The 13,628-nt window shown below is 34.4% G+C and overlaps 1 protein-coding gene across 12 annotated transcripts in view; it reads left to right on the top strand.

The window, feature by feature from the left end:
• The window catches only part of LOC140156783 (uncharacterized), a 267,392-nt gene that overhangs the window by 237,644 nt on the left and 16,120 nt on the right, over positions 1-13,628 (top strand). For 7 of the 12 annotated variants that reach the window (XM_072179762.1, XM_072179750.1, XM_072179756.1 and 4 more), the window contains 8 exons: positions 344-573; positions 1,128-1,286; positions 1,769-1,933; positions 2,871-2,999; positions 3,514-3,654; positions 4,039-4,167; positions 4,943-5,071; positions 5,583-5,708. In XM_072179762.1, the coding sequence (XP_072035863.1) occupies positions 344-573; positions 1,128-1,286; positions 1,769-1,933; positions 2,871-2,999; positions 3,514-3,654; positions 4,039-4,167; positions 4,943-5,071; positions 5,583-5,708 (1,208 nt within the window). The remainder of the gene's footprint in view (positions 1-343; positions 574-1,127; positions 1,287-1,768; positions 1,934-2,870; positions 3,000-3,513; positions 3,655-4,038; positions 4,168-4,942; positions 5,072-5,582; positions 5,709-13,628) is intronic. The other 5 variants (XM_072179758.1, XM_072179757.1, XM_072179759.1 and 2 more) reach the window with 5 other exon arrangements.

Consider the following 13,628-nt stretch of genomic DNA (forward strand, 5'->3'; position numbering starts at 1 on the left):
GCTCAGCGTTCTTGATGGCATCCACATCTCATATAATTTATAATGTATTTGATTATCTGTATTTAATAATAATTTGTATATATGTGAGAAGAAACCAAATAAACTTGAATTGAATTGAATTGAATTGGTAGATGTGTTTATTCAAATAAAATATTTACTATATAAGTTGACAAACTATATGACTTCAATGAATAACTTATGTTGTTTCTGGCGAGATATCACAGTACAAGTTTCAAATAAGAATATATTGATATTAATCCGCTATGTTATAAGGCCCGCCAATTACAAATGAACAAACTTTAGCATGTTTAGTCTTCATCTCATCATTATTATATCATGACAGGTTATGCCAATGTGTTGGGTGCCTTCTACGGTGAACCAAAATGGCAGAAGAAATGGATCGTAATCAAGAACCATCAATTTTCATGTCACAAGAGTAAATCCGATGACTACGAGTTTGCGTTTAGTCTCAAGGATGTGGAGCTTGGAGCACCAGAACAAAAGATTGTCAAGAAGGGCAGAGAGGGCGCTCTCAAATTCTCAAAGGATAATGAGACATTAATATATCTTGAGGTTCGTATTTTGAGATTTTACAGCGAGCAAAATGTGGAGGGAATAATGCAATAAGGTCATATCTGCAACAGGGGCATAGTCAGCTTTTTTGGTCAGGGGGGCAAAATAAAATTTCGGGGGCACAGACAAAAAAAATTGCAGTTGCATCATACATACATAGAGACGATGGGGGACGATGTACTTTTAGATGCACTTGGTATTTTACACTATTTTCGCGCCCATTATCAGGATGGAAAGGGCTTTATCTTTACAATGTGCATACGTATCGCGCAAAAAATGGTATTTTGGCCCTTGATCAGGCTTAATTTTGGTAGAAAAAGGGCTCCTTGCCTCTTTTCTTTTCATTTTATGTCAGGGGGGCACTCTGCCCCCCACCCTATCCTGACTAGATGCCCTTGGGTCACAGGTTCAAATCCTGGTCAAGGATTTAAAAAACATTCCTATTATTTGAGACAAAGAATAAATTAGAAATTGGGATCATGGAGAAAAGTGATTTATTAACTTTTCCAAAGTAAAGTTTCTAACAAGCTTGTCAACTCTTGCAATTCTTGCAGGCATTAAATCCTCTGGATGTCGGTAAGATTATGAAGCAGGCCCTCAACGCCATGATGGTGAGCAGTGCGGCTACTAAGGGTAATCTTGTTCGGAGAGAAACAACGGTAGAGAAAATTACTAAATTTTATGAGGCTCTTGAACAAGGAGTTACTGAACAGGTAAGCGTGATGACCGGTGGATGGATACAGCCAATTTTCATTTTTTTGTTTTTGTAGAAAGTTTTATTAATTTCTATTGTTAAATTTGTATGTTATTTGATTTTGTTTTGGCATTTTATTTCATTGTTGATTTTAAATGTTGTTAAACGGAAACATTTTGATATCATTTTTGTTTAGTTTGATGTTTAGTGTAGTTTTAGTTGAATTATCCAAGATTTAGTTTTTGTAAAAATGTTGTTTAAATGTTTGATGATTTAAAGTATGTGTCAAATTTATGTCAGTGTTTGTAAATTTCATTTTAGAATTTTAGTTTATTTGAACAATTTCAAATGTGTCATTTTTTATTTGTTTTTTGTTTGATCAAATTGTTTTATTGTAGAGCATTTGTATTAGTTCAGTTCATTTTGGAACTGAACTGAACCGCACTAGTGTACTTTGCATGAACTAACCTGAAAACATTTTCTTCCATGGCTGACTCTCAGCCTGGAGAGGATCAAGCTCTCTACATCAACACTCAAATTGGCGGATCCAGAACCACCGCGACCCTATCAACTCCAGACAGCGATGCATCCACTCCAGGGGTCCAAGATGGTCGTCTTTATGTGAACACCCAAATCGGTGGTGCTTCTACCGGCAGAAACCTTAGCGTGAGTGCATGATTTAGGCTCTGTTTGTTAGATTTTGCTTGTTTTTTAACCACCAGCTTTATATCTACCATATCCTTAACTATATATTCTATTTGCTTACATATCTTATTGCAGTTTTAGGTCTTTTTGAGACTTTTTGCACTTTATTAAACTTTGCACCACAACATAAATTTTCTCCACCTTAACATAAATTGGGCTATTCCAGTTGAAATCCATACACCCTCTATGGAAGACATGACCTTAATCTTCCACACAGGGAGTGTGAATTTCAAATGGGGTAACCTGAATGGGGCCTCCATTTGAAATCTGCCCCCCTGTGTAAACGATTACGGCCATGTCTTCCACTGCACAGAGGGTGTGTGGATTTGGAATAGTCCAATGACAGTTATTGATTTAAGAGTTAGCTATTTGTGTTAAAATGTAATAATTCCAAATTTGTAAAATGAAGTAAAGTTTCTTTACAGATTATTAAAACAAAAATGTATGCTTTCTACATAACTGTAGACTATGAATGTTTGTTAGTGTGTAACTAATATTTGATATTATTACATATTATTCATATGGAATGCCATCATTTTCATGTAGATAAGGTCATCAAATCTCTCCAATTGCATGATATGATATGAACATGCTAATCATTGACTCAAATGTGCTATGTGATAAACCAGATAATATACTTTGTAACTTAACCCAGGTTACAGTGAAGTTTGTAACTTAACCCAGGTTACAGTGTAGTTTGTAACTTAACCCAGGTTACAATGTAACTTAACCCAGGTTACAAGGTTACTAATATCATTGTATGGTATATTCCTGTACAAAAAATCATATTGAGAATGTTCAACTATTGTGTATATTGTTGTAATTAATATGTTGTATGTGTACACTAAACTTAGTTAAAAAGTTAGTGATTAACAGACAAAACTGGTTCAATTGCTAGGCACCGGTGTTACCTTCAAAATCAAATGACGCGGAAGATGATGACATTTATGAGGACACTGATAATGTTGTTGAATCTCCACCGAACAAAGAATCAAAGTCAAAGTCCCTTCCATGGGGAAAGAAGAAAGTGAGTTGAAACATCAATTACTGATGGAAAAAAAAACCAATATGCCTCTTCATCGAAAATTCCCAAATTTATCAAATTAATCGAAAATTTTAAAAACAAAATAGGATGCTTTCTACATCTACATAACTACTATGTTATGAGTTATAATAGTTGCACTAATATTTGAGTCTGAAGTCAGTCATATTCAATTCCCAGTTTCTTATTGGATTGTAGCAAGCATTTGCAAAGCTACATTTTGCAGAAAACCCCATTGAAATCGGACAACCAGTTCAAAAGATATCAGCAGTTAAAGAGATTCCAAAACAATAGGAAACAAAATTAAATATTTCCTTTGCTCCTTAAAATCAATATTGCCGACTTCCGACTGATTTTGCTTGATCGTATCACATATATAGGACAGTGTTTAAACCATTACACACTGCCAAAATGTTCACTTATGTGAGCTTTTGTATAATGTATACTAAACCTAGTTAAGAAGTTAGTGATTAATAGACTAATCTGGTTTAATTGCTAGGAGCCGCCATTGCCAACAAAATCAAATGATGCGAAAAATGATGAGCTTTACCTTGATATATATGATGACGCTGATAACGTTGTTGAATCTCCGCCAAAACAAGAGTCAAAGACAATGTCCCTGCCATGGGGAAAAAAGAAAGTGAGTTGTGAGACATCAGTATGTAATAAAAAAATATGCCTCTTCATGTTAAAATGCAACAAATTTGTTTGAATGTTTTTGCCTCAATTAGCTCCTGTCAAATTCAGAGATAACCTTGTGACTGATTAATTTGATAACCAGGCAGGTTTTGTTCACCACAGAAGAACTTCTCTGACAGGGCTTCTTAATTCAAATTTGGTATGTGATAAGCTGAACATACTAGTTACAGGGTTATTATTATCACTGTATGATATATATATTGTACAAAAAGTCATATTGAGAATACGGTAACCAGGTTTAAGTATTGTATATATTGTTAAAAAAAATATGTTAAACCTAGTTAAGAGGTTGAAGATTAACATTCAAAACTGGTTCAATTGCTAGGCATCTCCGTTACCAACAAAAACAAATGATGCAGAAGATGATGACATTTATGATGATACTGATAATGTTTCTGAACCTCCACCAAAAAAGGACAAAAGGTCATCATCCCTGCCATGGGGAAAAAAGAAAGTGAGTTGTGAGACATCAATTACTGATGGAAAAAAATACTACATGTTATTTCAAATTTTGACTATGAAAAGACTAAGTTCCCAAATTTGTACAATGAAATAATATTTCTCTATCATTGAAACAAAAATTATGCTTTCTATACAGTGGCGTAACTACCGGGGGGCAGAGGGGGGCAACGTGCCCCGGGCGCCACTCTGCGATTCTGCGCCCCTACAAGCGATGAAAGTCAAAATTTTCGTGCGCTTCACGCCGCATTTCAGCACAAAATCAATTGAAAGAACATTTTAAGACCGATATTCACCTTCTGGTACCAAAAATTAAGTAGTGGTAGGCCTTATTTGTCCAAAATTTTGCGAGCTCCGCGCGCAATTGTTTCAAGAATTGGGATGGGGGCGGGTCTAAAATATTCTCGGGGTGGGGGGTAGGGCGCCAATTTGGTTTCTTGCCCCGGGCGCTACCAACCCTAGTTACGCCACTGTTTCTATATCTAGGTTGTAAATAATTATAATTTAACAAATATTTGATATTAATTTGAAGTTCTGCCATTTTCATGCTGATCCATTCAGATATGTAGCTGCTTTAATACATCTTTGACTCAAATTTGCTATGCGATAAACCAAAAGGTGTAGATGACCTGGTTACAAGGTTACTATTATCATTGTATGATATATTACTGTACAAAAATCAGGTTTAAGCATTGTGTATATTGCTGTAATGTATGTTAAACCTAGTTAAGAAGTTAGTAATTAACAGATTAAACTGGTTCAATTGCTAGGAATCGCCGTTACCAACAAAATCAAATGATGCGGAAGCAGAAGAAATTTACGACGACACCGATAACGTTGTTGAATCTCCACCAACAAAAGAATCAAAGTCAATGTCCCTGCCATGGGGAAAAAAGAAAGTGAGTTGTGAGACATCAATTACTGATGAAATAATAGGCCTCTTCTTGTTAAATGTGAAAAAATGTTGATGAAAAGTTCCTAAATTTGTTAAATGAAATAAAATTTTGAAACAGACAATTTTGCTTTCTCCATCTACATAACTGAATGCTATGAGTAATTATAGTTTTTAACTTATATTTGATATAATTACATAATATTCATTTGATATGCTGCTATTTCCATGCAGATGAATTTACCAAATCTCTCTTATAATATTTATGATATGTATCTTCTTCAATAAATACATCTAACTCAAATTGGCTATATGATAAACTGAACATATTTTACATACTTTAGCCATTGTAGATTTGAAACTTAAACCTAGTTACAAGCTTACTAATATCATTGTAATATATATTTCTGTACAAAAAATCAGCTTGAGGATGTGGAAACCAGGTTAAAGCATTGTATGTTGTTATAAACCAAGTTAAGAGGTTAGTGATTAACAGACTAACCTAATTCAATTGCTAGGCAACACCGTTACCAACAAAATCAATTGAGACAGAAGCAGACAACATTTATGACGACACCGATAACGTTGTTGAATCTCCGCCACCAAAACAAGAATCAAAGTCGAAGGGCAAGGGAAAAAAGAATGTGAGTTTTGAGACATCAGTCTTTAAAAAAAAGAACGCTTGGGAAACGTACTGTGAAAATTATTGCTTTTATGCTAGCAAATAAATCAATAAATAAATGATTATAGCAAAATAAAAATGCTAACTAATTTGTTGGAAACACAGATTGCTGTAGTGTTGCAAAGAATCACTGCTTGGAAGCTATACTTGCAAATAAATTACTTTAAAAAAATAGTAACTGCATAGTTGTGTCATGCGCAGGTAAATGTGAGCATTATTTTGATATGGTTCATTTTATTCAATGTTAAGCTATTGCTGGGATGTTTACCTAATTGCTAAAATAGATCATAACGCTGTGTCTTCGTCAGCAACATTGCATAAAACATAAGTAAAAACATCAGTTTTATTATATCTTTTTTGCAATGTTGTGCTTTTTATGCTTCAGGTTAAAGACAAATATGACCAAACATTCAAGGTAACAGGGATAACATCGTGTGATTAATAATTGCTACTAACCCTAATCAAAATCTATCTTTAAATTCCTCTCTGTTTTTATGATAAACCAACCAAAATTGAATCAATTGTAATCAATTGTACACCAATGTAAATGTATAATATATCCTAGCGTCTAAGCTACCTTTCTGAAGAATGGGTTATTCCAGTTGAAATCCACACTACCCCTGTGGAAGATTCTGGAAATATCTTTCGCAGAGGGATCAGTTTTTCAAATGTAATTGGTCAGAGTTAATCATTTTGAAATACACTCTGACTATACTATGGCTTTACCTATATCTTCCACATATAGAGTGAGTATTTCAAATGGAAGTTACCCAATTGTCTATTCTATTCTAAACTTATACTCCCTCTGTAAAAGAATTAAGCTAAATCTTCCACAGGGGTAGTGTGGGTTTTAAATGGAATAGTCCAATTCAATCAATTGTACACCAATGTAAAAGTTTAATATATCCTAGCTTTTAAGCTACCTTTCTAAAATTAGTGCTACATTTCAATCAACTTCTATTAATCCCATGAGAACTACCTGCCGATTGGCCGAAATGAATATTGTGCCCAATTTTGAACCAATCAAGGAACATATTAATAATATCATTTGATGCAAGTTTGACCATAAATAGTTTAAAGCCTAGTCATAATTGGCATGAGCATTTTAAGTTATCAACCAATCAGAAACACTGTTAGATGACCAGTTGTGTTCAGGGGGGTTCAAATAGCACTGTTTTAATGTCCCTTTTCAGCAAATGGTTTTGTTTTCGGATTTATTACACTAGGGGGAGTGGAAGTTTTGACCAAAAAATCAACAACAAATTTCATGTCCCCCCTTTGTCAGCTCAAAATTTCAACCAGAATAGCCCAAATTGAAGTTGTGGAAATAGTAAGTTTATTTAGAATGGTAGTGTGTTTTAATGACATCATCATTAAATTTTTGTGTAGTTCTTTTCTTACTTAACACTGCTAGATGCTATTGTATTTCTTAATGGAATATATTTTACAGGGTGTTAGAATTAGCTATTTATTTATTCTCTAGGTATAACGACATGATTGCAGTGATCTTCAAACTGAACTTCTTTGCCTGTTTCTTATCTTTCCTTTTCTTTCCCTTCATGCTCATTATTGTTTGCTGTACTAAGAATACAACTATATTGATTTGATAATTTGTAACATTTAGCGTGTTTCTATTGAGTCCCCTGCATTTTACTGGTAAAACTGTTCGCCATCAAATAGCGGTGAAAGGCGGATAACGGTCAGTTTCCATTGCACGTTGTTTACCGGTAAACACTCGATGAACAGCGTCAATTGACACACCTTTAAAGTTTGCCGGCGAAAGGTCGTGCACTGGGGTCAATCCCCGGGTCAATCGCAAAGCATTGTGGATTTTAATATTGTAGTAGGCCCTATTTTCTTAATTGTTTGGCTAAAAATGAGGTAGCAAACATCATGAACATGAGAAAAGAAGACTGAAGAATAGTGTTTTTTATTTGCGTTTTCATTCGTTCTCGTAAATCAAATTACGCCATTGGGAAATCCCTCAGTGATATCGACGTGAGTACTCAGTATTGATGAAAAAAAAAAAAATAGGTCTTGGAATTTCATCTTTCACAGTTTAATTTCAGTTAATTCTTTTTAGCGAATAGTAATTTAACATCGACAACATAATATTAAATTCATGAAATCTTTCTAATTTTCTGAAGCACACACCGCCGCGGCTCCGAGTTGATTTCTATTTTTTTCGCATGCACAGCTGGATTCATCCGCTGATGTTGTTGTTGTTGTTGTTGTTTTATTTCATGGCTTTTACTAGGGTCATAAATCATAACTCATGTTAAATATTTAGCATAATATGTATAATGCAGGGATAATGCATTATGAATATTTCTTCCATTTACTTTATTTATAGCAAGTGAGTCAAATATTTGTATGTGATTAGGCCTAAGAATTTTTAAGAACGGAATGGTATAAGCTAGCTCATGATGCAGAGGTCAATTTCGACTCAACTTCCGTTTTCTTCCCTGTATGCGCATTCAATCGGAACGGAGTGAGTTTCTATTGACGTTTACGGTAAGCGTCCCGCTATTTTCCTTCCTCAAGAAGGAAAACGTTACCCGGTAAAAACTCGCCCCTGTTTACCGGTAAATAGCGGGAAGGTCAGTTTCTATTGAGCAGAAATAATCCCTTTACCGTCTTTTTACCGGTAAACGGTCCCAATAGAAACACGCCTATTGTGTGAGATTAGAGCAAGAAGGCCTATCTGCAATAGCTGCCCTATAGACATTTGATAATTTCTGCATTCTATATTGTACACATCTCAAAATGTGCCACATGGTAGCTATTGCAGAAATGGCCTTCTTGGACTAATCCCTCTGTTTGTACTTGATATAATTATATTATACATATCATAGAATTTCTTACCATATTTTTCATAATATGTCAAAGTGCCTTCGTTCTACCAAAAGACGACAAGAAGACTTCTAATCTTTGAGTTATTATTTTGTATTTTAATATTTAATCATTCTGCAAATATGTATATCAAAATACCACAACAGAAATATGAAGGAGAACTGTTGAGCCATTAGGAAGCTCAGAAAGCAGAAAAGAGCACTGTCACCAAAAAGTGCAGATCTCCCAGCTACTATAGTCCATTTTGCTTTCTCAAAAGAGGGATGTCAGTACTTTGTACAAGTTACTTTACATGTGTACAGATGTACCTCCATTGATCGTATATTTAAACATGCTAGTTCTGTTAGTCAACTCGCAGGATTTAATACCAATGGGTGCTAGAGCGCACACTGGTTTTACTATCTCTCTCTCTCAAGGAAGCAAAATGAACTATAGGTGGAATTTTCTTTAATATCAGGTTATAAAGTTATTATAACTATCATGCATTAAACTGGTTTAAACATTTTACATCAGTCTGATGAAGAAGATGAGATGTACCTAGAAGTATACGGTAACCAAGCGCCCTCTACACCAACCACACCAACCACAAATGATTTATTGAAGAAGGCTTCGGCCTTGTTCAGTGCCTCGGCCAACTATGTCAAGTCGGATCAGATCCAAAAAGCGTTTAAGGCTTCAGGACTAGTGAGTTAACGGCTACGAGTAGACAACATACTAGAGCATTCCAACTGAAGATGTAACAAATAACATCAGTATTCATATGATAATCATATTTATTCATAATTTCATATTAATTGAAATACCTATAAAGTAACTTTGAATATATATCAAAGAAACCATTAACATAGATGTTGTGTATTACACTAGGCACATTGTACATATCCACAAATTGAATTAACACCTGACTCAATGTAGGATTTTGCATAAAGATGTATTGTCATTTCATCCATTTACAAAATCAGTTGTTTTTCATTAAATTAGAGAGCATAGTTTATGTGTAGAAAAACACACCATTTCAACTAAAGACGTTACATAATATAGACATGTAACAAGGACATCAAATTTTCAGTATTCACATATCCATTTTATTCATGATTTATGTAAATTTAAGAAAGTGACTTTATACATGTAGTAAACTAGCCATGCATTAAAGTATATGATATATATTATGTAATATGCATTATACACTATCCATAAATTATACACTATCCATAAATTGACCTTTTCGGTAAATCCCATAAGCCTTTGCGAGTACCCCTGAGATGTTGTCATTTGACGTCACGCTGACTTGCAATGTGCAGTAATGATGTTCGCTAAATGATGTGCGCATTGGTGTGACGCATATTGACATCAAATGACGACATCTCAGGTGTACTCACAAAGGCTTATGGATTTACCGAGAAGGTCAATTACAGGATTGCCAGTGGGCGAAATGAACTCATCCATTTAACATCCTATTTTGGTTGCATATGAAAGTTTGTATAAAGTAATTTTAATGTTATTACAATGCTACCGCAACATTGCTGATGTCAGCAATGTTATGGTAATGTTAGTATAATATTGTTGGTTATTGATGTCACTATAATGATTTACAAATTTTCATATAGAATCATCAGACAACCAAAATACAACCAAAGACCTTGTTGTTTGATGTTAATACAACCAAATTGTAGCCAATTTTGCACACTGGAAATTTTCTGCTTTCTCTATAATACTTATTCATATATAGCAACAAGTCACTCTATACTTTGTGTCACCTCAAGTTTAGTTGTTGGTGTTGATTTTGCTGATCACAGTATAAAATCATGTATGCTAAGGTCATCATACATGCACGTATAGGTGGTTTGTCAGCATGCTTGCTGGGCAACTGCATAATAAAATTCACTCCCAAACTTGAGGCAAAACAAAGTATATAGTCCGTCAACTCAGAAGTACAAAGTAAATAGACCTCGGAAACTGGAGGTATGAGAATAATTATTTCAGTGCAATGTGTGTGTTAATGCTTCTTTGGCGCGCCAACTGCTGTGCGATTTGTACTTGCCGAGCGCACCATGCTCTTTATGCCTCTCATTTTAACACGCAGTGCTTGTGATGAAGCATCGATCCTGATGCCACAGATTTGGTTTGTACTTTTAGGTTGAAGCAGTATAGGTGAATAGTTTTCTTTAAAATTCCTGATAAGGTATCAGAGTAAGTTCATTGACTGGCAATTTTCTCAATTAGATTGATTCAGATGACGATGATGAAATGTATCTTGAAGTGGTAGGAGAAAAGCCGTCTGATGCTGGAGTACCATCTGTAGATGAAAATGACAATAAAAAAGATGAGAATAAGTCTTCAACATTGCTTCGATCTGGTGTCAGAAAAATTGAACAGTTGAAAAAAGTTTCAGGATTGCGGATTTCTGCTGTGAGTTGTAATGTGAACCACAGAGGTCATCATATTTAGGGTCAGCATAATGTCAAGGGTCACCATATAGTGTCAACATTGGATCAAAGTCACTTCCATGACACTGGCACTTAGATTTCGTCAAAAATATTTGTGTTGTGACTTGAAACACAAAGGTCATCATATTCAATATCACAGGTCGACATAAATGTCAAGGGTCATCATATCCATGAAACCAGCACTTAGATTTCTTCAATTATATTCGTATTGTGACTTAAACCACAACGGTCATCATATTCAGTGTCAAGGGTCAACATGTCAAGGGTCATCATATAGTATGAAGTCACTTTCATGAAACTTGCACTTTGATTTCTTCAAATATCAGTATTATGACATTAAAAAACACAGGTTTACATAAAACACAGAGGTCAAGGTCATCATTATTATAGCGGTATTGGGATTTCTTCAAAATATCCAGTCAATATTTCAGTTTGTAAAATCAAAACATCTTGTGGTCATGAGTCTCCCACTTATTGTTGAATATTTGTCTTAGTTGGTGATGAGGAACATTGTAGTTTGTAATTTTTTCAGTGGATTTATAATTTACATTTTGAAGCCAAAGCACAATCAAGAAATAGAATTGTTGAAATTTATTTTAGTTTTAGCAACAAAGCCTTTTCACAATGTCAGCCATGCATGCTCAGAATGTCGACATATGGAACATTATTGACGAGCAATACGGGATTCAATATCCACTGTCATGGAAGCACATAAGTTCCATTTTTATCTTTCGTTGATGCACCGGATGTTGACATTCTGAGCATGCGCGGCTGAAATTGCGAAAGGACTTATTATTTTAAGCAACATAAAAACATATCTTTGGAACTGTAACTCTAATGGGCTAATACACCCCTTCTGGAAGACATGACCATAATCTTCCATACAGGGAGTGTGAATTTCAAATGGGGTTACCTGAATGGTTGACTCCATTTGATATCTACACCTGCTGTGTGGGAGGTTAAGGTCATGCCTTCCATAAGGGGTGTAATGATTTCAACTGGATTAGTCTGATTTTGAGGATGTTTGGGCACATTTTTGGTAAATATGCCTATGCAAAGATACAAAGTTAAGAAAAAATTAATAACTGATTTTAAATATATTTTGTGGTTTATTTTCCTTGATTACGTCACATCTTGATAGCAGTCATCAGTATTACATCCTGCCAATATGGTCTGCATTCTATCACACTCTGTTGACTCTGTTAATCATGGTATTTGAATTCTGTGTATTGCTTATGCTGACAGATTATATTTCTTATATGACACACTTTAAGGGGGTACTACACCCCTTCACAATTTTGTGCCTATTTTTGCATTTTTCTCAAAAATTATAGCGCATTGGTGACAAGTAAGATATGTATATTATAGGGGCAAGGACTACAACTACTGCACTGGAAATTTTATTTCGGCACAGACAACAGTTGTGGAGTTACAGTAAAAAATGAGGGAAAACCAATATTTGATCAATAAATCAATAACTACTTGCCTTGAGTTGATGAATTTTCAGTGCAGTAGTTGTAGTCTTTGCCCCTATAATATACGTATCTTACCTGCAACCAATGAGCTATAATTTTTGAGAAAAATGTAAAAATAGGCACAAAATTGGCCAGGGGTGTAGTACCCCTTAAGATAACTGTGAGTAACACATTGATGGCACATATGATGCATGATCATGTCCACCAAAAAGCATGGTCAAATCTGTCTTGCTAAATCAGGAACGTTCATTGATTTTGAATTTTCTGTTACTGGTGTGTCCATTCGTTGTTCAACAAAGTGGAAACTCTCGTATTATGTCAAACTTATATAATACTTATTCAGTGATAAAACTGTTCCATTGTCGAGATAAATTTGGAAAATGTCAACTAAGCCAGTTTTTGATTGTTTCTTAAATTGTAATAATCCAAAAGAAGAAGTATGTTTGCATTGTTGTGTAAATTGGTTAATTTGTTAAAACTAAAGCTTATCATTATAATAATACAAAAATAGGATATAAACTAACAAAATGTATTCAAAATGATACTTACTTTGTTCTCTTCTTTGTAGTTTTCTCTCCTTGCATGTAGCTATAAACATTAATAGATTACATCAATTATTGGTTATCCATTTTAAGTTAACTAGATAGCAATGCTAACTTGTTGTGTACTAATATAACTATCTAACAATAACAGTATCCAACCTAACTACAGTACTAACAATAACACATCTAACCACTAACAATTATTTGTTGCTGGTATTTGTCTTTCAGTTGCACATTAATGTTATGTTCACCATCAGCGGAGTGTTACTCATCATTTGTATGTGATCTATTGTTTATTGTATCAATATAATGACTTAATTGTGTTAAATATGGATGTTCTGTTTTATGTCAGTAATGTTTTATGATCATACTTCTCTGTTGGGACACCTTATGCAATTTGTCCAGTTGAAGGGTTGAAGTTAGGTGCTTATTATGCATTGTATGCACATATAGTAGGAGTTGATCCCTTTGGAGCCAAGAAACAAAATATATTTCAGAACTTGTATGCATATTTGCCGTAGAAGTGATGTAATAAGAGGATTTTTTCAATGGTACTAATCATACA

The sequence above is a fragment of the Amphiura filiformis genome, chromosome 7, assembly GCF_039555335.1.
Source record: "Amphiura filiformis chromosome 7, Afil_fr2py, whole genome shotgun sequence".
Lineage (NCBI taxonomy): Eukaryota > Metazoa > Echinodermata > Ophiuroidea > Amphilepidida > Amphiuridae > Amphiura > Amphiura filiformis.